The 25,599-nt window shown below is 37.0% G+C and overlaps 1 protein-coding gene across 1 annotated transcript in view; it reads right to left on the reverse strand.

The window, feature by feature from the left end:
* The window catches only part of LOC124789559 (potassium voltage-gated channel subfamily KQT member 5), a 506,704-nt gene that overhangs the window by 31,699 nt on the left and 449,406 nt on the right, over nucleotides 1-25,599 (reverse strand). Inside the window, exon 11 of the mRNA XM_047256963.1 lies at nucleotides 24,953-25,246. Coding sequence (XP_047112919.1) covers nucleotides 24,969-25,246 — 278 coding nt within the window. The 3' untranslated portion in view covers nucleotides 24,953-24,968. The remainder of the gene's footprint in view (nucleotides 1-24,952; nucleotides 25,247-25,599) is intronic.

The raw sequence follows: 25,599 nt of genomic DNA on the forward strand, positions 1-25,599 counted from the left end.
TGACTTGGTGTGAAAGCCATCTACACAATTGTACTCATTGAATGCAGTCTTCTGCTGCTGGTGTTAACATGTAATAATACGCATGCAGTTCTTCATCATGCAATATGTCAACAACCAGTCTTAGAGACATCTGGGGTACTTTGCTGAGGCAACTGATGAATGATTTCAAGAACTGCATCCTCTGGATATGGAGTACATCTAGTCCTTGAACACACTCTGTCCATTACTTGTGCAGGAGGATTACTGGTATTCTGAAGGCATCGCTCCAGGCAATGAAAAACATTCTGTTTGAGATAGCACCTTTGAGGGTACCATGCAGCATACACATGAGCAGCAGGCAGCAGCAGGTTGATTTTCAGATGCACAAAGCACCAAAAGCATATTGACATATTCATCATTTGTGTACTCCATTGGGAAGCTGCCACATTTCAACTTGAGAAGACCACTTATTGTTGAGCATGGAGCACTTAGTAGACACATGCATGCAATTTTAAGGATCCCACTGTAATGTGATAGGCTGTTATCAATTGACACAATGGCGATGTGCTTATAAACAATGGGAACTAAGGAACTGACATACAAGGATCCAAACCATAGCTTTATAGTGGATGTGGATTTGATGTCCCAGCAGTCTACTTGGTGAGCTACAACAGCTGGTATGATAGTGTGGGGTTTTGCCAACTCTTCATTTTCACACAAATCTTTTGAAAATGCACTCAATCTAATTTTCCTAGATAAATTTTTTCTTGAATGTAGATAAAGAGTCACATGCTGACCTCCAAGTAAAGCATATCATCAACAGCACTTTTTGCAAACACACTTCGCTGGTGCACATTTGAAGTTACTTCTGTTGACGAGTCTCCACCTAAGGTAACATGCTGCACCCTCACTGCCAAGGCAGTCTCAATTCTATCATAGGTTTTAGTTGGTATTCAATATGATTATCCTGTCATTAGTAAGCATATTGTGGTACGGAGTCAAGCACTTTTTGGAAGTCAGGAAATACTGCATGTACCTGACTGCCTTGACCCACTGTGGGATGTCATATGGGAAATGAGCAAGTTGGATTTTGCATGACTGATGTTTTCAGAATCATTCAATATAGGTTGGGCTGAAGGAGGTCTCTCTGAGATACCTCATTTTATTTGAGCTCAGAATATGCTCTAAGATTCTTCAACAGATGGATGGGACAATCACACTCACCACAGAGTGGGATGCAGATTGTAAAGCATTTAGAACAACACTGGATGATAATTTTGTGTATCACTTCTGCTACGCAACATGTAGATAGATGTGACCTGTGCTTTCTTCTAATTTCTTTGTAAAGTTTCTTGTACGTGAGATCTATAATGAATTATGTTTAAAACAGGGACTAACTTAGTCATAAATTGTGTGTAGAATCTAAAAAGATCCATCAGGTCCTGTTATCTTGTCCAGTTTTAGCAATATCAGCTATTAGTCGGCACTACTGAGATTAATATCAACAGGATGTCTGAAAAGACTTTCCCCGATTACATAAATTGATAACTCAGGCTAGAAGTAAGATACAAATATGAAACTTGTGTCGAATTGTTTACAACTATTAAAGTTTTTTTCTGTTTTAGGTTTGCAGTATGTAAGTAGTGAACGAGGTGCAGTTCCCAAGAAGCCTTGTTAACCAATCAGGAGAAGGCACAATGTGTCCTGTGGTACCATGAGACACGATCACCAACCACAGTGCAAGAGCATTAAAGCCTGGTATGAGAAGTTCAAGAACACAGGATCGGTTGCTGCAGGGCCTCACGTGATTTACAGATGCCAAAAAGCTCTCTCCATAACATTTTACACAAACGTTTATTGTTTCATGCATACAAAGTGCAAATCATTCAGGCCTTGTTGCCCAATGACAGTATACATCGATATGACTTTGCGGTCAAAATGCTATCATGTATTGAGGACGATGATGGTTATCTCAGACGAATTGCATTTTCCAACGAAGCGACCTTTTTTGTCAGTGGAGCAGTGAATCGCCATAATGTGCGCATGTGGGGTTCACAACCCCCTGGTGAAGCCATGGAGTGCACCAGAGACTGTCCAAAGGTGAATGTTCGGTGTGTGCTATTGCACGATCAAATTATTGGCCCATTCTTCTTCACTGAGGCTACCATCTAGTCTGCAGTGTATCTGGACATGTTGCAACTGTATGCTGTTCCTCAGCTACTTCAGTATCACCCCGATGTCTTGTTTCACCAAGACAGTGCACCGCCTCATTGGGGCGATGTATTGGTCATGATGGGCCAATGGTTTGGCCTCCACGGTCTCCTAACATAACCCCATTAGACTTCTTTTTATGGGGTTATGTCAAGGACATGGTCTACCGAACTCATGTACCAGATCTTGAAACTCTGCAGCAATGGATAACCACAGTCATTGAATCGATCCCTCCAGTGATGTTGGCTAATGTGTGGATGGAAATTGAATATCGCCTATATGTGCTACATGCTACCAAGGGTGCTCATGTGGAAGTTTACTGATGTGTGAAAAAAACTTTGATAGTTTGTAAACAATTAGACACCAGTTTCGTATTTGTATCTTACTTCTAGCCTGAGTTATCAATTTATGTAATCAGGGAAAGACTTTTCGGACATCCTGTATATAATATTTTATCACTTCAGTGTATTTACGTACTACCAAATGTATTTATTGTAAAAGAGAAATTGAAGAATAACAGTCCATGCATCAGTTATAATGAATCTGCCCAGAGTTACCATACAAGGTAAATAAACAATTTACATTTACAACAGTCAAATACAAAATTATTCTAGAAAGGCATACTCCGTCTTGGCATCAAAGTTTACAATGCAGTACCCAAATTTACAATGGAGTGGAACTATTAAAAATCAACTGTGAAGGATTACTTTGTCAAGCACTGATTCTGCATGGTTAGGGAGTATCTAGGCAAACAGAACTGTAGCACCAACTAAGATTGTATTTGTAAGAGCATAGATTAATAAGCTACTGAATAATATTGCTTCTTGCTGAAAATGAAGTGTGTAAAACTTAAAGAAATACATGGATGTCCTTCAACAAAGACTGAGACTGATTTGAAAGAACCAAATTAACAAATATTCAATCAAAGTTAATATTTTCTGCTTCAATATAATCATCATTAAGAGTTCCACTTTCTTGCAAGGTCATCCCTTTTGAACCTACTCTGTACTCTGTCTTTTCATTTCAGAATCATAACAATATAACCAAGATTCATCAGCAGTTATGATCATTTTGAAAAGGTCATCCCCTTCATCATGGGCACATTGTTTCCAAAAGTGGTAAATGTTAACTCTGTCCTGTTTATGAGCAGGAGTCAGCAGCCTGGGAATCCAATGAGCACACGCTCAATATATTTTTAAATGGATCTTCAAAAGTGTGTCAGCACTTCTCATTGTAGTTCCCAGAAATTTTGCAAATTGTCTATCAGTCACATGAGAGTCCTAACGCTTGATTGCTACCGCAGTATAGACTGTGACATCTGTAAGGACAGTGGTGGGCACACCCTCCTTTCCTTTCAGATCACAATTCCCTCTTATATATCTGAAAGCTTTATGCCATCAGAACCATGCAGCACAAGACATTGTAGACTCACCATAAGATCTATGAAGATCTTGAAGCAGTTCTGAAGCAATCTTCTTCAGCAGAATGCAAAACTTGATTGCATAATGTTGCCATTGACTTTCTGACATTGCAAACTTTAGACATGGCTTAAAATACAGCCACATTCAAGACATGGAGAATCACTGATATCAGACAGGGGTCGCACATGTTGGCAGTCAAGGATACATACTAGAACACAAAGAAAGCACCAGATGACAATGCAATGGCCTTTTCAACACATTTGAAAATTAATCTCAGTCTTTGTTCAACAACCCTCATATAAGGTAATTAAGGAATAGATCTATATATTTTGTGCACTGTGGATTTCTAGATTCACAGGACTAATAAATAAATAATAAAAAAGGGAATATTTGAAAAGAGAGTTTAGCTCTTCTGCTTTTGCTTTTTTGCCTTGAATATTAGTGAGGTAATCAGAAGTGTATGGACACAAACTTTGGCGCCACTGGCAGTCTTTACATATGATTAGGATTTCTTTGAGTTCTGTGGGAGATATTTCAATAAGACTTTGCTTGGTAGTCATTGCAGGCTTTATGCATTGCTAATCTGACAAACAAATCTGTTTCATTTAGTATCTATCAATAGCCAAAAGTTTCGTTTTAGACCAAATGTGCAATAGTCATTTCTTTAGGAGTTTCTTTACAGAGCTTGTATATCATGTGGGACCTGATCCATTGTGAACCATTCCACTACACACATATCTACTCAGTTCTCTGATTTCTCTTGCTCAGAGTTGAAGATTTCAAAGTGTTCCTCGAGATATGATACTACTATCCCTTAATCTATTTTACCAAACATTTGTTTCAGTTGCCATATGCACTTTGATAATCAGTGGTGTTACAACTGCCTCCCAGTCACTAATGCCAATTTCAGTGTCATCATCGTCAAAGAGATCAGGTCTACTTTTTGCCCTTAGGTCTAACTTATTTTGTTCTGAATTATATGTTCCAAGGAGTTCACAAAGAAAGCAGTTCATGTCATTTCAAACATGTCCTTTAATGTCCAATATATAAGAAACTATATTCAATCAATTTTTGGATGGCTCAAATCTACTTCAGTGGTGGCAGTATGATTGGAAATGAATGTGTGTACTAGAAAGATGAGTTATTCTCTAACATTTCCATTTACATCTAGGGTGAGTCTACTGGTCAAGAAAAGGACACAATTTTTTATGGCCATCCTTGATACTTAGTCTTGCCCAAACAATCTCACATGCATCTTCAGTTTCTATCTTCTTGTAGGAAGTGTATTCATCACAACAGACAAGAAACTGAAATCCATTTATCACATCCTACACTGTCAACATACACTTAAATTTACTTCAAAACTTCATTGTTGCAGTTTCAAGTTTTAGCCAACTTTCAATACTTAGTATTATGTCAGCTCCATTGCATTTTAGGAGTGCTCCAAACTCTAAGATGTGGTTGCAAATGCTTTGGGACTTCATCAATGGGATTTTACTAGTTTCATATGTGATGGCATTTCTTTGGGTTTTTGCTAATACTTCATGAGCTCGTACAGATATCATTATGTGAACTGGATGGAGAGTCACCTAATCTAAAAACCAAAATGTGTACTCCACACACAATCAGCCACCTGAATAGCTTCCTCCAATGTGTTGAGTCCCCTGATTCACTCTTTGGTACCCTACAGTTCTGAATCCTGTGTCACAAACTAAGAAAGGACACCTGAATAGCTTCCTCCAATGTGTAGTGTCCCCTGATTCACTCATTGGAACCCTACAGTTCTGAATCCTGTGTCACAAACTAAGACAAACACAGCCTAGCTTGCCTCAGAGCCTTCAAAGTCTCTGGTTCAAGCCTTCCACTCATCTCTTAACCATCAGGTCACAATACATACTGAGAACAATGCCATAGATTGTGAGTTTCATTGAAATTCCATTATCAAAGCTGGTCTCTTCCATCATTTCTGGGATAGTCCAGGTAAGACATTGTAACCCAGATGACAGGCATCATTTCTTCCTATGTGCACTGCACTCTGCAGCTCCTTCTCTCTCTGTGGCTGCCAGAACAGCCTCTTTAACATGTTAAATGAGCCCCTCATGTGTACACACCAAGTGCACTTAGTGTTACTTCTTACCCCATATTGTCATTTTCCAAAGGGGTACCACTATTTATCATACATTTGAACTGCTGATGTTTAATAGAGCCCTTTGTGTTTGCATTCTCCTGACATTGGACACAGCAAGCATCCCTACGGTTGAAATGTGACACAAGGTCTCAGTTAAATTTCAATTGGATGTGGCACCTCAGACATGTTTGTATGGGGGATGAGGGCAGCACCTTGAGTTCTCCCTGGTCCCTACCTTCCCCAAAAAAGACTTCCAGATGTACCGCTTGCTCACCATTCACAGTCTAGTTGTGAAGTAGAGGTAAATACTAAATTTCCTGGAGAGGACATTATTCACATGAGAGGATAGTATTTGAGGTACCTTTAGTACATGACTCAGCAATTTGTCCAGCACAAACACTTGCACCATCTTTGAATTACTTGACAGCAGCCAGAGCATTTCTGGCTGTTTATGAACAGAAATAGCTCATCACATTCCCAAGAAAAGGAACCACAATGGGGCTTTAGTGTGATGCAAGAAAAATATGTGTGTGTAGAAGCCCAAGAGTTCAGGAACAGTCTGACAAGACAGGGAAATGTTCAAGTTAAGATAAATATAATCACAGAATTAAAAAGATGGAGTAGTCATGGTAGGGGAATGTGATCTTGTACAGTTCTCTCTGGGGGAGTGAACAACAAGTAAACATATTTTTTTTTAAAAGTTAAGTGCTCAGAAACCTCAGTTGTTTTTTTGAAGCTCTTTGTTGATAAATCAGATAGTGATTTTTTTGTGGAGGTGAGGGTGGGGAGTGGGGAGTAGTACTTTTGACTGCACCACCAACTATGAAATTGAGGATGACATGAATAAATTGTACATGTTACTGAGAAAGTTCTTCACAGTAATGTAAAGATTGTGCCACAGCCCTGGATGATGCATTTTGTTGGAAGAGAACATCATGCATTCTTGTAAATGACACATAACCTCCATGACATCATAACTACACATGCAGTATGATCTACATATGAAGGTTTCTGGGAGAGAGTACTTCTATATCAGTCAGTGTAACCAAAGAACAGTCTGTACAAACTTAGTGATTTCTATCATTTTCACTAGACCTTTCCTCGGATAAGTGTATCTAAGAGAAAGATCTGCTGAAAAAGTATAGATACAGTTGCATCATTTACAAACAAGGATGAAAATCAAAATATGTTTGGACTTATTAATACAACATAAGAAGCCTATTAAAAAAGAAATATGACCTTATATTTATACAGATGTGTTAGGCATAATAGGACATCATTTGAATCACATAACTGGGACAAATGCAATAATAAGTCAACAGCAAATTGTTTTTGTTGTTGTTGTTGTTGTTGTTGTTGTTGCTGCACAGTCTTCAGTACAATAACTGGTTTGAAGCAATTTCATAGCTAGTCTATCCTGTGCAAACACTGTCATCTTTGCATAATTATGACACCCTTAATCTATTTGAATCTGCTTACTGTACTCAAACCTTGATCTCCTCCACAAGTTTTACTCCTTACCCTTATAGAGTAACTAGAATTGAACATGACAAGGAATGACTCAAGAACCTGTGGAGACTGGCTGACTGGCTAAGGGCATCACAGCAAGCCACTAGAGAGTAAACAGATAGACAACAATAGGAGAAAGATAGACAATGGAGATGGCACAGTGGGATAACAAGTCCATTGAGTAAACCAATATACAAAAACCTAAGACATAGCAAATCCAAAACCAAAACAATGACCTGTAGTGAGACCATTACAATAGCAGAGAGAAATCATGACAGACTGTCTGAGCAACTGCAATGCCAGCTTTAAAGAGCAGCCATGCATGCTGACAGGCTGGCAAGAGGGTCCACACCTATTACTGCAGCAGTGACAGCAGCACTTGCAGATTAAAACAGTGCCATCTAGTGGCCACTACCGAAGTCCATGCCTTCCGATGAGCTTTCAAACTTGCCTGTACAGTATACAAGACCTTCCTTCCATTACTGAATTAACTGTTCTGTGATGATTCAGACCATTTCCTTTGAACCAATCCCATCTTTTAGTCAAGCTACCATAAAAATTTCCTTTCTCCTTAATTTGATGTAGTACCTATTAATTAGTTACTTGGTCTACTCACATCATCTTCAGCCTCCTTCGGTAGCTCTGTATTTCAAAACTTTCTGTTATCTTCTTGATGGAGTTGTGTGTAACTCATGTTTCACTTCCATGCTAGCACAAACAACACACAGGTCAAATACCTTCAGAGAACATTTACAAGGAGAGATCTCCAGTGATGGTACTGACTTACTGAAACCGCCTATACAGTACTAGGTTAAGCTCCCAGTTATTACACCCTGCAGCCTTTCATTGTGGTGGGCCCTCATTTGTGAGTAATGGATGAAGAAAAAAATTCAGGGTTTCACACACTGCTCTACATCTTTATAAAATGAACTAAAGCATATTGAACAACCAATATCAGATAAAATATTTTTTTGTTTAAGGCAACCGGTTTTAACAAACTGCGCTGCCATCTTTAGGTCATAAAATCTTTTGTTGTAAAACGTGTTCATATTATGCTGACCTCATGCACAAGATGTCCAGTGGATAAAAATAGCGCACTGTAAAGGGTTTGCCATCATTAAAATATATAAAAACATAAAGTATCTTGTGATCTTGTGCAACAGTCTATGACCATATACATATTGTTCACAGTTGCTTGTTGCATCATAAAAACACAGTACACAATAGCAATAACTGTTTACATATGCTAGACATATTCTAAACATTTTATAATGAGCTATATTTATTCAGCTCCCCCCCCCCCCCCCCAAGAACTATGGACCTTTCCATTGGTGCCTCAGCGATACAGATAGCTGCACCATAGGTGCAACCACAACGGAGGGGTATCTGTTGAGAGGTCAGACAAATGTGTGATTCCTGAAGAGGGCAGTATCCTTTTCAGTAGTTGCAGGGGCAACAGTCTAGTTGATTGACTGATCTGGCCTTGTAACGCTAACCAAAACAGCCTTACTGTGCTGGTACTGCGAACGGCTGAAAGCAAGGAGAAACTAAAGCTGTAATTATTCCAGAGGGTATGCAGCTTTACTGTATGGTTAAATGATGATGGTGTCCTCTTGGGTAAAATATTCTGGAGGTAAAATAGTCCCCCATTCAGACCTCTGGGTGGGGTCTACTCAGGAGAAAGTTGTTAGCAAGAGAAAGAAAACTGGTATTCTACAGATCGAAGTGTGGAATGTCATCCCTTAATTGGGCCGGTAGGTTAGAAAAATAGACAGGCAAAAGTTAGATGTAGTGGGAATTAGTGAAGTTCAGTGGCAGGAGGAAAATACTTCTGATCAGGTGAATACAGGGTTATAAATACAAAATCAAATAGGGGTAATGCAGGAGTAGGTTTAATAATGAATAAAAAAATAGGAGTGTGGGTAAGAGACTACAAACAGCATAGTGAATGTATGATTTTGGCCAAGATAGGCATGAAGCCCATGCCTACCACAGTAGTACAAGTTTATATGCCAAATGGCTTCGCAGATGACCAACAGACTGATGAAACGTATGATGAGATAAAAGAAATTATTCAGATAGTGAAGGGAGATGAAAATTTAATAGTCATGGGTGACTGGAATTTGATAGTAGGAAAAGGAAGAGAAGGAAACATAGGAGGTGAATATGGAATGGGGGTAAGGAATGAAAGAGGATACTGCCTGGTAGAATTTTGCACAGATCATAATTTAATCATAGCTAACACTTAGTCCAAGCATCATGAAAGAAGTTTGAATACATGGAAGAGGCCTGGAGGTACTGGAAGGTTTAAGTTAGATTATATAATGGTAAGACAGAGACTTAGGAATCAGGTTTTAAACTGTAAGACATTTCCAAGGGCAGATGTGGACTCAGATCACAATCTATTGGTTATAAACTCTAGATTAAAACTGAAGAAACTGCTTTTAAAAAGGTGGGAATTTAAGGAGATGGGACCTGGATAAACTGACAGACCAGAGGTTGTAGAGAGTTTCAGAGAGAGCATTAGGGAATGATTTGACAGGAATGGGGGAAAGAAATACAGTAGAAGAAGAATGGGTAGCTTTGAGGGATAAATAGTGAAGGCAGGAGAGGACCAAGTAGGTAAAAAGATGAGGGTTACTAGAAATCCTTGGGTGACAGAAGATATATTGAATTTAATTGATGAAAGGAGAAAATATAAAAATGCAGTAAATGAAGCAGGCAAAAAGGAATACAAACGTCTCAAAAATGAGGTCAACAGGAAGTGCAAAATAGCCAAACAGAGATGTTTAGAAGACAAATGTAAGGAGGTACAGGCCTATATCACTTGGGATAAGATAGATACTGCCTACAGGAAAATTAAAGAGCCCTATGGAGAAAAGAGAACCACTTGTATGAATATCAAGAGCTCAGATGGAAACCCAGTTCAAAGCAAAGAAGGGAAAGCAGAAAGGTGGAAGAAGTATATCGAGGGTCTATACAAGGGCGATGTACTTGAGGACAATATTATGGAAATGGAAGAGGATGTAGATGTAGATGAAATGGGAGATATGATACAGTGCAAAGAATTTGACAGAGCACTAAAAGACTTAAGTTGAAACAAGTCACCGGGAGTAGACAACATTCCATTAGAACTACTGATAACCCTGGCAAGACTCTACCATCTGGTGAGCAGACTGCAAGAAGAATGTAATAATTCCAATCCCAAAGAAAGCAGGTGTTGACAGATATGAAAATTACTGAACTATCAATTAAATAAGTCATGGCTGCAAAATACTAACACGAATTCTTTACAGACGAATGGAAAAATTGGTAGATGCTGAACTCCAGACAGATCAGTTTGGGTTCCATACAAATGTTGGAACAAGTGAGGCAATACTGACCCTACGACTTATCTTAGAAAATAGATTAATGAAGGGCAAACCTACTTTTCTAGCATTTGTAGACTTAGGGAAAGCTTTCGACAATGTTGACTGGAATACTCTCTTTCAAATTATGAAGGTGGCAGGGGTAAATACAGGGAGCAAAAGGCTATTTACAATTTGTACAAAAACCAGATGGTAGTTATAAGAGTCGAGGAGCATGAAAGGGAAGCATTGATTGTGAAGGGAGTGAGACAGGGTTGTAGCCTATCCCAATGTTATTCAATCTGTATATTGAGTAAGCCATAAAGGAAACAAGAGAAAATTTTTGAGTAGGAATTAAAACCCATGGAGAAGAAATAAAAACTTTGAGGTTTGCCGATGACATAGCAATTTTGTCAGACACAGCAAAGGACCTGGAAGGGCAGTTGAACGGAATGGATAGTGTCTTGAAAGGAGAATATAAGATGAACATCAACAAAAGCAAAACAAGGATAATGGAATGCAGTCGAATTAAATCGAGTGATGCAGAGGGAGTTACATTAGGAAATGGGACCCTTAAAGTAGTAAATGAATTTTGGAATTTTGGGAGCAAAATAACTGATGATGGTTGAAGTAGAGAGGATATAAAATGTAGACTGGCAATGGCAAGGGAAGCGTTTCTGAAGAAGAGAAATTTGTTAACATCGAGTATAGATTTAAATGTCACGAAGTCGTTTCTGAAAGTATTTGTATGGAGTGTAGCCATGTATGAAAGTGAAACATGGACGATAAATAGTTTAGACAAGAAGAGAATAGAAGCTTTCAAAATGTGGTGCTACAGAAGAATGCTGAAAATTAGATGGGTAGATCACATAACTAATGAGGAAGTATTGAATAGAATTAGGGAGAAGAGAAATTTGTGCCACAACTTGACTAGAAGAAGGGACTGGTTGGTAGGACATGTTCTGAGGCCTCAAGGGATCAGCAATTTGGTAATGGAGGGCAGCATGGAGGGGAAAAATCATAGAGGGAGACCAAGAAATGAATACACTAAGCAGATTCAGAAAGATGTAGGTTGCAGTAGGTACTGGGAGATGAAGAAGCTTGCACAGGATAAAATAGCATGGAGAGCTGCATCGAATCAGTCTCTGGACTGAAGACCACAACAATAACAACAACATATTTATCCACTTGACAGCTTGTGCATGAGGTCAGCATAAAATGAACATGTTTTACAACAAAAGATTTTAAGACCTGAAGATGGCAGCACAGTCTGTTGAAACTGGTTGTTTTAAATAAAAGAATATCTAATGCAATTTTTGTTGTTGAATGGTTTTTAACAATTAAACAGATCACCCTTCAGTTCACACAAAATGAGAAAATCAATTATATAATGAATAATTAGTTAATGGACTATGTAGGGTAATGGTTATAGAACAAGCCTTATATGAAAAAGTTTGTGTGCTCAAATTTGTAAATCTTTATCAAAATGACTTTGATCATTATTTTCATTCAATTAATGGGTTTGAATACAGTTTTTTTTTTTTTTTAATTTCTATTCGTTTGTAGAGCATAAATTTTTTGAAAACTTTCTATTTCTTTGTAGGTCATTTTAATTGTTGTATTATCTTTTTCAATAAGTCTCAGTTTTTACTCCATCATTCTTTTACCAGCTGGACTCTTTGTACATGTGAGTTTAATTATTTTTATTTATTTATCATAATATGCAAGTATCTGAAAATGTCAATCTATGTTTTGTGAAACAAATGATGAAATTATTTATTTGTAACTGTGGTGGTGTCAAAAATGTAATTTTCATTACAAAACCTACATTTTCATGAATGGTTATCCTCATGTAAACAATTAAAACAAATTATTATTGCACTGTGGATAACATAACACTGACAAAAAGAGGAGTTGTAAATAAAACAAAATTCAAGCCAAATGAGGGATAAAAATAATGACTGCAACAACATAGGCAAAAATATAGGATGATGAAATGGAAGAAATTAAATTGATGTTAATACATGGAAATACGTAAATCCCTATGCACAAATATTCCAAACAGAAAAAGAATTATAGGAAGAAAAAATGAGAGCAACTGCAAAAGTTAATATGGAGATCAAAATGATGCGAAGAAATAGAAAAAAAATTGTAATCAAATGAGTTAACTGAATGAAAATAATGATCAAAGTCATTTTGTTAAAGATTTAAAAATAAAAAAATCAAAGTACCTTATGAGATCTGAACCTACAATCTCTTGCAGATAATGTTTGTACTTGAACCATTACACCACACAACCAGTCTGTATAACATTTCCTTTTTAGAGTGGTAGGGCAGCACACAAAATTCCAAAAGTTTTTTGTCAATTATTCCCAAATGAGGGCCCACAAGAGTGAATGGATGCAGGGTATGATACCTTGGACCATAAGATACAATACCATATAGATGGTGTCAAAAAATCAGGGGAACTCTCCTTGTTAGCAACACTTAAATTTCTATACATTATTAGCAAATTTATCATTATCGGAAACGATTTTTTTGCTATTAGCAGTCTGAATTTTATACCCTTGCTACTTTGACTATTATGAGTTATCCTGTTGCCCAGAAACTCATCTACTACATTTTGTATCTCATTTTATTCCCTCAAAACTTATGATTTGATTTACTACATTTCATTACTCTTATTCTAATTTTATAGATATTTATTTTATTACCTAACTATCAGTTTAATAAGTTACAGCTGCAAAATACTAACACGAATTTTATACAGACGAATGGAAAAACTAGTAGAAGCCGACCTTGGGGAAGATCAGTTTGGATTCCATAGAAATATTGGAACACGTGAGGCAATACTGACCCTACGACTTATCTTAGAAGCTACATTAAGGAAGGGCAAACCTACATTTCTAGCATTTGTAGAGTTAGAGAAAGCACTTGACAATGTTGACTGGAATACTCTCTTTCAAATTCTAAAGGTGGCAGGGCTAAAATACAGGGAGCGAAAGACAATTTACAATTTGCACAGAAACCAGATGGCAGTTATGAGAGTCGATGGACATGAAAGGGAGGCAGTGGTTGGGAAGGGAGTGAGACAGGGTTGTAGTCTCTCCCTGATGTTATTCAATCTGTATATTGAGTAAGCAGTGAAGGAAACAAAAGAAAAATTTGGAGTAGGTATTAAAATTCATGGAGAAGAAATAAAAACTTTGAGGTTTGCCGATGACATTGTAATTCTGTCAGAGACAGCAAAGGACTTGGAAGAGCAGTTGAACGGAATGGATAGTGTCTTGAAAGAAGGATATAAGATGAACATCAACAAAAGCAAAACAAGGATAATGGAATGTAGTCGAATTAAGTCGGGTGATGCTGAGGGAATTATATTAGGAAATGAGACACTTAAAGTAGTAAAGGAGTTTTGCTATTTGAGGAGCAAAATAACTGATGATGGTTGAAGTAGAGAGGATATAAAATGTAGACTGGCAATGGCAAGGAAAGCGTTTCTGAAGAACAGAAATTTATTAACATCGAGTATACGTTTAAGTGACAGGAAGTCATTTCTGAAAGTGTTTGTATGGAGTGTAGCCATGTATGGAAGTGAAACATGGACGATAAATAGTTTAGACAAGAAGAGAATAGAAGCTTTCAAAATGTGGTGCTACAGAAGAATGCTGAAAATTAGATGGGTAGATCACATAACTAATGAGGAAGTATTGAATAGGATTGGGGAGAAGAGAAGTCTGTGGCACAACTTGACTAGAAGAAGGGATTGGTTGGTAGGACACATTCTGAGGCATCAAGGGATCACCAATTTAGTATTGGATGGCAGCGTGGAGGGTAAAAATCGTAGAGGGAGACCAAGAGGTGAATACACTAAGCAGATTCAGAAGGATGTAGGTTGCAGTAGGTACTGGGAGATGAAGAAGCTTGCACAGGATAGAGTAGCATGGAGAGCTGCATCAAACCAGTCTCAGGACTGAAGACCACAACAACAACAACCTATTGCAGGAACCTGTTACATTTCATTCAACTTCTTTTCAACACCCTTTGATGTCTCTGACAGAATTACAGTGTCAGCAGCACAGCATACTTTTTTCTTCTTTTCCTCAAGTTTTAAGTCAATTTCAAAAGATCTCCTTGGTTTCCTTTAATACTGCTGATTGAATAACTTTGGGGATACACTACAGCCCTGCTGGCCGTTGTGGCCGAGCAGTCCTAGGTGCTTCAGTCTGGAACCGCGCGACCGCTACGGTCGCAGGTTCAAATCCTGCCTCAGGCATGGATGCGTGTGATGTCCTTAGGTTAGTTAGGTTTAAGTAGTTCTGACTTCTAGGGGACTGATGACCTCAGATGTAAAGTCCCATAGTGCTCAGAGCCATTTGAACTTCAGCCCTTTCTCACTCACTTCTCTATTACTACTTTCATTCCTTCAACTTTTATAACTGCTGTCTGTTTTCTATAGAAGTTGTAGGTAACTTTCACCTCTTGTATTTTACTCCTGCTACCATTGGAAATTCAATATTTCAAAATGTGTACAGTAGTCAGCACTGTGAAAGGCTTTCTCTAAATCTAGAAATGCTATACACAGGGTGACACTTATTGAACTATATGAAAAGAAATGTAAATTCATTACAAACTACAGCATGTAAACGTCACTACAGATATTCAGATTTAGGTTATGAAATGCTCGATATGCGTGCCATCATTGGTGATGATGTGGCTAAACAAATAGTGAAATTCTGCATGACTCGCGGAAGTGTCGGAACATCAATGCCGTCAATGACCTCTTGAATGGCAATGATTTTGGGGTTATTGCTATACACCTTATTTTTAATATAGCTCCATAAAAAGGAGTTGCATGTGTACAGATCTGGAGTATATGGCGGCGAATTGAAGTCCATGCCAGTGGCCTCTGGGTACCCCAGAGCCAGAATGTGGTCTCCAAAGTGCTCGTCCATGACATAAAACAGTCTCCTGCTTTGATGGGAATGAGCTCCATCTTGCATGAACCACATCTCGTCAAAATCAGTGTCACTTTGGATAATGGGGATGAAATCACCTTCCAAGAACTTAAAATACCATTCAGTAGTCACTGTGCCATCAAGGAATACTGCAATGTTTATTCTGTGATTGGGCACTGCATACCACACAGTAACCCACTGAAGGTGAAGAGAGTTCTCGATCATGAAATATGGATTCTCAGTCCCCCAAATGCACCAGTGTTGCTTATTGATGAACCCATCCAAATGAAAGTAGGCTTCATTGCTAAACCAAACCATACATGCACTTACTAATTCTCCATGCCCCATGGTCAACTGTGGAATTTTAAAATCCTAACGCAAACCATTCAGATAATTGTATTTCATAAAGTTCAGTAATCATCACCCTGTACATAGGTCTATCTTCCTTGAGGTTATCTCCTAAGGTAAGTTATAGTGTCAGCATTGTCACATGTGTTCCTATATTTCTCCATAATCCAAATTGATTTTTCCTTAGGTCGGCTTCCACTAGTCTTTCCATTCTTCTGTAATCTAGAGTTTGATATCACTTGTCAGCTTTGATCAATGGCACTATATCAAGCCCTAAGATGCTGTACAAACGTGATGTCAAAATGGTGACCAATAACATTACAGAGTTCGACAGTGTTAAAATATAAACTTCAAATACAGAATCATACATATTCTTAATAATAAATATTAAACCTAATGGGACAACTGTGGGAAAATTAGGTCTTGTTGAGGAAAAATTGAAATCTAAAATAACAGCTGCAACATCATGATAATAGTGAAATACATAAATGAAACAATCAAGGAAACCCAATACAACATTAGTTTCAAAAACACAAGAAGCACAAAATTAGTGCAAACCTACTGTATTTAGTATAAAAACATTTATGTCTCTAATGACATATTGTCAATTGGATGTTGAACTCCAAGTTTTTTTTTCCTGCCTTTGAAAATATCAGCTGGGCTATGTAACTCAACCTGAAATGTTGATACCAATGTAAAGGGCCAAAAATGAAAGAGTTAAAAAGTACCAAAGGGGATACCAGCACACATAGCAAAAAATTGTGGAAACTAACAAACAGTGGTACTGGATACATTAGATAAGCTAATTTCAGATGATGTCCAACATGTTTTGTTATGGAAGATACTTTACATGATCTCCATTATTGGAACTAACTAGATGCATGGCAGTACTTAGTATGAAGATCTTACAGTTGCATTAGCATGTTTATAGTATGATAATGGCAGGTACAAAATGTGTAAGTGGTGAAGATATTCCCAAGAGGCTTCTCGAAGACACTGGGGATGGAAGAGAATTTAGTGATGAAAGTGATTGGGAAGAAACGTCTGCCATGTGCAGTGATATAAGATCTAGTGACTCTGAATCTACTGAAGAAGTGGAAACAGATGAAAAGACACAACCTGTAACAAATACGTGGACTATTTATTGTAACGATGACAGTGATCTCATGAAATTTCCTTCTTCTGTCATGCAATAAGGTTTCAGCATTCCTCACGGTGTTCAACCAAAATTGGAACTTGAATATTTCCCACTCTTATTCACTTACAACCTTATTAGTGAAGCTGTGAATATGCATGGTAAAGAAAATATACAGAAAGTCACTCCAGGTGCAAGACACTCAATTTATCACTCCTGGAGGGATGTTTCATTCTAAAGGGTTTTCTTACTATAGCCTTGAACATGGCCTTGAATGTGGAGGCAGAATTAGTTGACATTTTACAGAAGACTGGCTAGAAATAACTTCATTTTTCAAGGATTTTTTTTTCCACCTTCTTTTTTTCAGATTTTTGGATGCCATATTTAGTTCCACCTAACATACAAGAGGGAGCAAAGTGAAGAATGTTTGTGAGCATATTGATAGTAGATGCAAAGAAATCCATATACCAAAGAGAAATGTGGTTCTGGCTGAGGGCACAGTAGGATTCAAAGAAAGAATTCAGTTCAATTGCTACAATCCAAAGAAGCCTCCAAAGTATGAATTTTCTGTCTGTGTGATTCAGAAAATTATTATGTTTTTCTCTCACATTCCATATTATGGAAAGAAACTACAGAAAATCAAATTCATCCTGGTTTATCTTTTGCAAACTGAACAGTGGTTCATCTCGTATAGCAATTGCTAGCTGGTGCAGATGGTTCAAGTTATTGCATTTTTAGTGGCAGTTTCTTCACAAGCCATCAACTTGCTTTGAAAGTTTACAAAATGAAATTTTATCTAACAGGTACATTTATGCCTTCTAAAAAGGGTTTTCCATGTGATTTGAAGAAGACAAAACTTGATGAACATGAGTTACATGCCTATCAAAATGAGATGAAAATTTCATGTCTTTCATTCCATGATGAAATGTTAGTGATTATGTTGTGTATGTGCTTTGGTCCTCAAATCCAGTAGATCACTGGTTTTAGGAATAAAGAGCCTGTGTAGTTCCTGAAACCCACTGTTATTTTGGAATACATGAACTTTTAAGAGCAGTGGACAGGGCTGATCAGTACCATGGTTTCTATGGTTTTATAAGGTGGTCATACAAGTAGCGGAAAAAAATTATTGTTCCGGCTGAATCAAACTGGTGTAATGAACTGTTACATTCTTTTTTCGATGGACAAAAATGAATGTGGAGAAGAACTGCAAACTCACCTTTCCTACAGAAGAAATCTAATCAGACAGATAGTTGGCCAGATGAGAAATACAAATTCAAAGAAAAGAGGAATGCCATCATTGTCTGACACTGAGGAGAGACTAAACAGGGAGATGTATTTTATAATGCAAAATGATAAAATATCAACAAAGGATTGTATGGTTTGCAGCACATGCAAGGAGAAAGGAGGATGAAGAAAATTTTCTGCTGCAAAACATGTAAGAGGAAGCCTGGACTTCACCTGGGAGAATGTTTTAAGAACCACCATGCAGAAGAAAATTATAAAGAACCATAAAAAACAACAATGTGCATCAAAAACTAGTGTGCAAGATAAAAAAGTTGTCAAGTGATCCCATATTGCACTTTATTTGTTTTAAAACAGTTACATAATAACCCCATAATGCCTTGAAACCTTACCTGTTGGATTAGAAAGCGTTAAAATGTTGGAACTAATGCAGGAGCCCAAAAAGCAATACCAGTACACAATTTAATACTGTTAATTCCCAAAGACCGGTTTCATGTATGGTACATCTTACAAAAATAATATGTTAACATCACAGTAAAAGAGAGAGTTGAGTTCCAGTCTCTCAAATCAGGTATTATGTCTGACTGACCATCACAAATTATCTTGGTGACACCTCCACATGTAGTCACTGCATGGCTGATAAGACAAAACATTTGACAACGTCAAATTGCCATTACATACATGGCATCTACAATACTCTTGATTATACTTAAATTTTGTAAAACAGTTTGATAGTCAACTTCTGATCTTCCATCTCCCACATAACATAATGCTATTATATATTAATGAAGGATCCATTTTGAATAAACTGCTGTGTGAAATTGGGCACAAATGAAGCAAGAAATTAAAATAAAATAAAATAAAAAAGAGATTAATATGTTATGTCATTATATCACACAAACTGACACTCAATCTATATATAAATTGTAATTGCTGGTTTTGCTCATAACTAAGGCAACCAAAGGTAATGTTAATCTCTGAATGATTAGTAGTTCAGGTCATTAACGAATGAGGTCTCCTACAACATCAGGCTCCAAAGCCAGTGAGTCATATTGAAGGATTAAGTTGATCCATAATGTGAGTTAGTATTTACCAACTATGATTTTTAAACTGATATTTCAGTAATATTCACACCTATCACTCAACAGCCTTCTTTGGAACTGGAACTATTACATTCTTCAGGGAGGACATTTCGTCTGTCATATAGGTCACATAACACACATAATAGTTGTATCATGTGATGTTCCCCCAAGGCTCTTCACTATTCTGAGAGAACACTGTCCACTGCTGAGGCCTTCCCCTTATTTAGATCTTTCAAATCTCTGTTAAATTATTCTCACAATATCCTATCCCTCACATTCTCCACATTCACATTCTCTTGCTTTTCCATAATATTGTCTTTATTACCTTTGTACAGAGGTTCTCTGTATTCTTGCCACCTTTCAAACTTTCCTCTTTTTACTGGTAAGCCTCCTGATGAGCTCTTGATATTCATAGAGCTGTTCTCTTTCCTCCAAAGATTTCTTCATTTTTCCTATACACAACATCTATCTTCCCCACAGTCAAGCATGTGTCAACAACTTTTTTTCCCCTCTAGCCATTTATGCTTTGTCATTTTGCACTTTCTACCAATCTCACTATTTGGACATCCATATTCCATTTTGCCTGCCCCCAATGTGACATTTTCATATTTTCTGCTCTAGACAATTGACTGCAGTGTCTCAGTGTTTTTGCTGTTGGGGTCTTCAGTCCAAAGACTGTTCTGATGTAGCTCTTCATACTACTCTATCCAGTGTGATCCTCTTCCTCACTGAATAATGACTGCAACCTACATCGTTCTGAATCTGCTTACTGTATTCATCTCTTGGTCTCCCTCTATGATTTTTATCTCCAACTCTCCCCTTAAATACAAAATTGGTGATGCCTTGATGTCTAGAATGTGTTCCATCAACCAATTCCTTTTTTTGGTCAAGTTGTGCCACAAATTTCTTGCTCCCCAATTCTATTCAGTACTTTCTCATTAGTTACTTCATTGTTATTACTAATCAATCCTCAGTTGCTTTCATTATTTCATCTCTAAACACTATCCTTTCACATATTATTGTATTCCTCTCTCCATTTCAGTCAATTTACACAATACTTTGTTTTGAAATGAACCTATACTTTGGTAACATCTGTGCAATAGTAGATAATGACACAGCTGTGTCTAATGAACATCTTTCTCAATGCAATACTTGTCCTTGTGATACTTCTTAGCATTTACAAAACATGCTTTCTCTGTACATGTTTGTGGATTCATTTTTATGTTCAGGGACCTAGATTTTAAATTTATTTTTACATTACATTTCTTGAATATCCATTCCTTCATATTTTCACCTGTTATACAAAAACATTAACTGTCTCATGTAATCTGTCTTGCTAACTACACCAGGTATCAGAGATTGAACTTATTGTCAGCAAACACAAATTATTAAAAATCTGTTATGAAGAACTATATTTAAAAAGTGCCTAACTAGCTATATTTTACAAAATGTGCCCATGAGTTAAACAATAATTTTTACATAAATGTCATTCCAGTTGAACTACATTGATATTAATGAAAGACTGTGATCTGCTGAAATGTAACATCTTTGTCTCTGCTCTGTGTTACTCTCTGTAGTTTGTATGTAGGGAGGGAGTTGTAATGTGGCAGTTGAGTCATAATGAAGTCTGGTGTGAGTGTTGATGGTGGACAAATGCATCCATAAAATTTTGTGTTTATCAATAAAGGTCAGCAGCAAAGATGTGTTTTTCAAATGTGTGAAATAAACAAAAGTGGTACTCTAAAGAGCTTTTCACTCAAGAATACTTCATGTTTACCTATCTGAATTATTTCTGGACTACAAAGTAATCCATTACTGACCTAATTATTTGATGAATGGATTATGCCAAAACATTGATTCTGGGAAGAGTCTGATTTAGTTCTCAAATGTGAGAATCCCTGGGCTCTCTTGCAAAGACAATGCCCCATTTTATTACAGGACAATGAGAAACAACAATTGTGATGACAACAAGATAATTATTACTTTCATAACTACTGACTTCATTCACAAACAACTTTGGGTATTGTTGATCAGCAACCTGTGTCCTGCATAGTGAATCAAACATTTCTATGTCTATTTCTTTAGACAGAAATGTAGTTAAATCCATACTGTGACAGTTAGTCATCTTCATCTTTAATTGGCTGTGGAGCAGGGTTGTTTTGACTTTGCAGCTCTCCACAAAAGTGGTTCTTTCAAGTCATCCTGGGTCCATCTAATCAATTTCCTGTTTTCCTGCAGTTTCTTCATTTTTCAGCTACAGTTCATAATCAATAAATCGCAGAGTCCATATCTGTTACTGGAAATGTATTTTAATTTAACATGGTTTCCAACTCTCCGAATTATGCAATCTGTCTAAAACATTCCTGTACCTAAGGTCTCTTCAACAATGGAAATTTTCTTTCATTGTCCTTTAATCAAGCCGAGCAATTCACCTGACATTGTGCTTTGCTAAAATACTACTAGGTGGCTTACCATTTCATTACTTTCTTCTAATCTACGTTATCCTACTGTTTTTCTTTCTCTTCCTTCTCAAACCATTGAATTCCAGTCACTGACCACAATGAAATTTTCATTATCCTTAACAGTCTGAAAAAATTCTCTTATCTCAGCATACATTCTTTCAATATCTTCATCATCTACAGACCTAGTAGGCATATAACACTGTATTACTGTGGTTGGTGTTGGCTTTGAGTCTATCTTGACTATAATAGTCCATTAACTGTGCAGTTCATTGTCGTTTACCTACATTTCTAATTACTTTTTCTTTATTAGACCTAATCCTGCAATACCCCTATTTAATTTTGTTGTTGATAACTCTGTATTCACCTGACCAGATGTTGTTTTTCCTGTTGCAGTTCAAAGTATCCATTTCCTTCTTAAATTTGATAATCTACTTACCCACTTAAAGAATCTAACATTCAACACACTTATCCTTAGAAACACAGTTTTGTTTTCCTGATTATGACATCCTCCTTAGTAGTATTCACATGGAGACCTGAACTGAGGACTACTTTACCTCCAGAATATTTTATCCAAAGAGATTCCATTATCATTAAATCATATGGTATACCTGAATGGCTTGGGGAAAGAGAAGGTAGCTGTAGTCTTTTACTTTCAACCATCTGCAGTGCTAATACAGCAGGCTACACTGGCTGATGTTACAATGTCAGATCAGCCAAACAACCAGACCGCTGCCTCTACAACTATTGAAATGGTTGCTATCCACCTTCTGCAACCATATTTTAGTCTGGCCTCTCTACAGACAGCCCTCTGACATTACTGCATGTACAGTACAATTATCTGTATAGCTGAGGATAGGAAATGACTATTAGATGTCATGACTGGAGAGCTCAGGGAGTTCACTGGATGTCATCTAAGTAACAAATCCATCATCTGAGTAACAAATCCATCACGTAATTTCAATCCTTTTAATACTGCCCAGATTGGCTATTGTTGATACGAAGAAAGTAAAATCACAAAAGAACAACCACAGCTAAAACAGGACCAGGCACAGCTCTCTTACTGACAAATAGAGACTGTGGAGATAATATTCTATTGTATTGCATAGTTTTATTGATCCTCTTCATTATTTTTGTACATACAGTAGATACAAACTAATATTGCAGAATGTAAGGCAATAAAAAATAAAAAATAAAAATAAAAATAAAAAAAACCCTGAATGAAATCGGGAAAAGAAATTACTCATGAGCTCCTAAGCATTACTGGTTGTCCAGCTGCGCATAGGAAGTTAAAAAGAATGGAGCTCAGTGGTTGAGCAGCTACTCACAAGCCACACATTTCTGCAGTCAATGTTAAGTTACATTATTACATTATATTATATTGATATTTGCTCCATAGATAATGACTATGACATTTAGTAATGCTGTAGAATGTGTCAGTTTAACATAAGTTTTCTTTACACACTGCAATTTTTTTTTATTTTTTTAACAGTTTTTACTTCATTTCTAAAAATTCAACTATTGAGTAGAAGGGTTTGTCATTCAGAAATTGTTTTAATTTGTTTTTAAATGCTGGTTAGCTATCTGTCAGACTTTCAATGCTATTTGTCAAATGACCAAAGATTTTTGTGGCAGCATAATTTACCCCTTTCTGTGCAAAAGACAGATAAGGGTGAATTACATTACCACACACTTGAAGTGTGTAAAAAGTATTGTCATTAGACAGTGGATGACTAGAAATGAATGATTTGGGGTGATGAATCACACTTTACCCTATAGGAATCTGATGGAAGGGCTTGGATTTGGTGGATGCCAGGGAAACATTACCTGCCATCAAAACAGACAAAATAAGGCAAAATAGGTGGTGTTATGGTATGGGCATAGTTTTCATGGTTAAGGTGTGGTTTCCTTATTGTGTTTAAGAAAATGCTGACAGTGGAAGCCTACAAACACATATTACAGCACTGTGTACTATGTACAGTAGAGGAACAGTTCATAGAAGATGATTGTTTGTATCAGCATGATAATGCTCCCTGTCATAAGGAAGCACCTGAGAGGCTATGGTTTGTGGACAATAACATTCCTGAAATGGACTGGCCTGCCCAGAGTTCTGACCTGAACCCAATGAAACAGCTTTGGGATGAGTTAGAATGCTGAATCACCATGTTCTGTGGTTTCAACTCTTGGGGAGGAACGGGAACCTCTGAAGATTTTCCTTCTTGATGGGACTGGCAGAACACAATGAATTAATGAACAGGAAATGCAATACCTTTTCCTCAGTCAAGCAGAAAATCAAATTGTACCTTCTACTCTCACTAAAATCTCTATCTGTTGCTTTGTCTTTCTTTTTTCTTCAATTAATCTGCCTCATCTCACAATAGTTTTTCTTCCCTCATCACTTGTTACCTCTATTCTTTTGTCTCTCTCTTTTGCTTTGTTTCATGACTACTGAGCCACAATATGCAGCAATTATTATTAGTGATATTGTTGTTGTTACTACAATGAAAATTTGGTTGGTTCAATTTTTATGATAATATACTCAGAAGACCTATGATTTCAGACTGATGAGAAGGAGAAATGTGTAAGCAGGCTTGTTTCTGTACATTTTGGCAAAGGAGAAACAAAAGAAAGACAAAAGTTATTATTTACAGTAAAAATGACAGGAGAAATGGGAATGAGGATTAAAGAAATGGGAATGAGGATTAAACACGATGATCAAAGTAAGGCTTATGTTTAGTGTTAGCAGAGTTATGAAAAAGGTCATTATAGGCATAACGGAGGATTTTGTGGTGCTAAAATTAACAGAAAAATTACATGTACAAACAAAAAGTGTTACTGAGGATATCATAAACACTGTGCAGTGAGTAAACATAACCATATGAATATCAGCAAGAAATATATTCATTTCGACTGTAATGCATGACTGCAACCTTAGGAAGTCTCTCTAGATTTTCATCGGATGCTGGACATGCAAACAAACAAACCAAAAAATGGACTTCCTTAATAACTCCATCTTGTTATGACACTACTGTTCCAGGGAAAATATTACACCCACCTTAAGTCATGAAGTGACCACACTTCTTACGAAGAACAGGATTATTTATCCAGGCATATGTGCATAAATCATGCTTACCTTATATAAAGTGTTCTTATGGTTCATCAGAGAGTGTAATTACTTCTGGCTTTAGCAAGTCCATTTTATGAATATCTGCAATAGTTGATGATTCTCCTGTACACTTTTCTTCCTGGCTGTCCATATGACTGAGATCTGCAGAGGACGCTGTTGGACTGATAGGGGTTATGATGATCTCAGTGGCAGCTGCTCTCCTCAACAGTGCAGTGTTCTCCGTTACAACTGAATCATCACCACCATCCCATGAGTATTGGAGGTCTTCTTTTATGGACTCAGGGGTATATATTACATGAGCTGAAAAAAATTAGCAATTTTGTGGTGAATAACCTGAGACACTGTCAAGTTAATACAACATTTGAGATAAGCCATAAAAAGAGTTTTCGTGCTGTAAACACTTTGAACTATTCTTGTCCAAACTTGCAACAACATTCTTGAATAATTAAGACCTCTATTGTCAAATATCATATAGACTATACCCCATACTCAGTCATACATTTATGGAAATTGTCACTGTAATTATTATTATTTCTGTGTCAAAATGCTAAATAAATCCACTGTCATATAGTATTAAAGATGGATTCAGATTATATGAAGCATATTGAGACAAACAAAAGATTTTACACAATTGTCATCTTGTGCAACATATC

This window comes from Schistocerca piceifrons, chromosome 3 (genome assembly GCF_021461385.2).
Source record: "Schistocerca piceifrons isolate TAMUIC-IGC-003096 chromosome 3, iqSchPice1.1, whole genome shotgun sequence".
Taxonomy (NCBI): Eukaryota; Metazoa; Arthropoda; class Insecta; order Orthoptera; family Acrididae; genus Schistocerca; species Schistocerca piceifrons.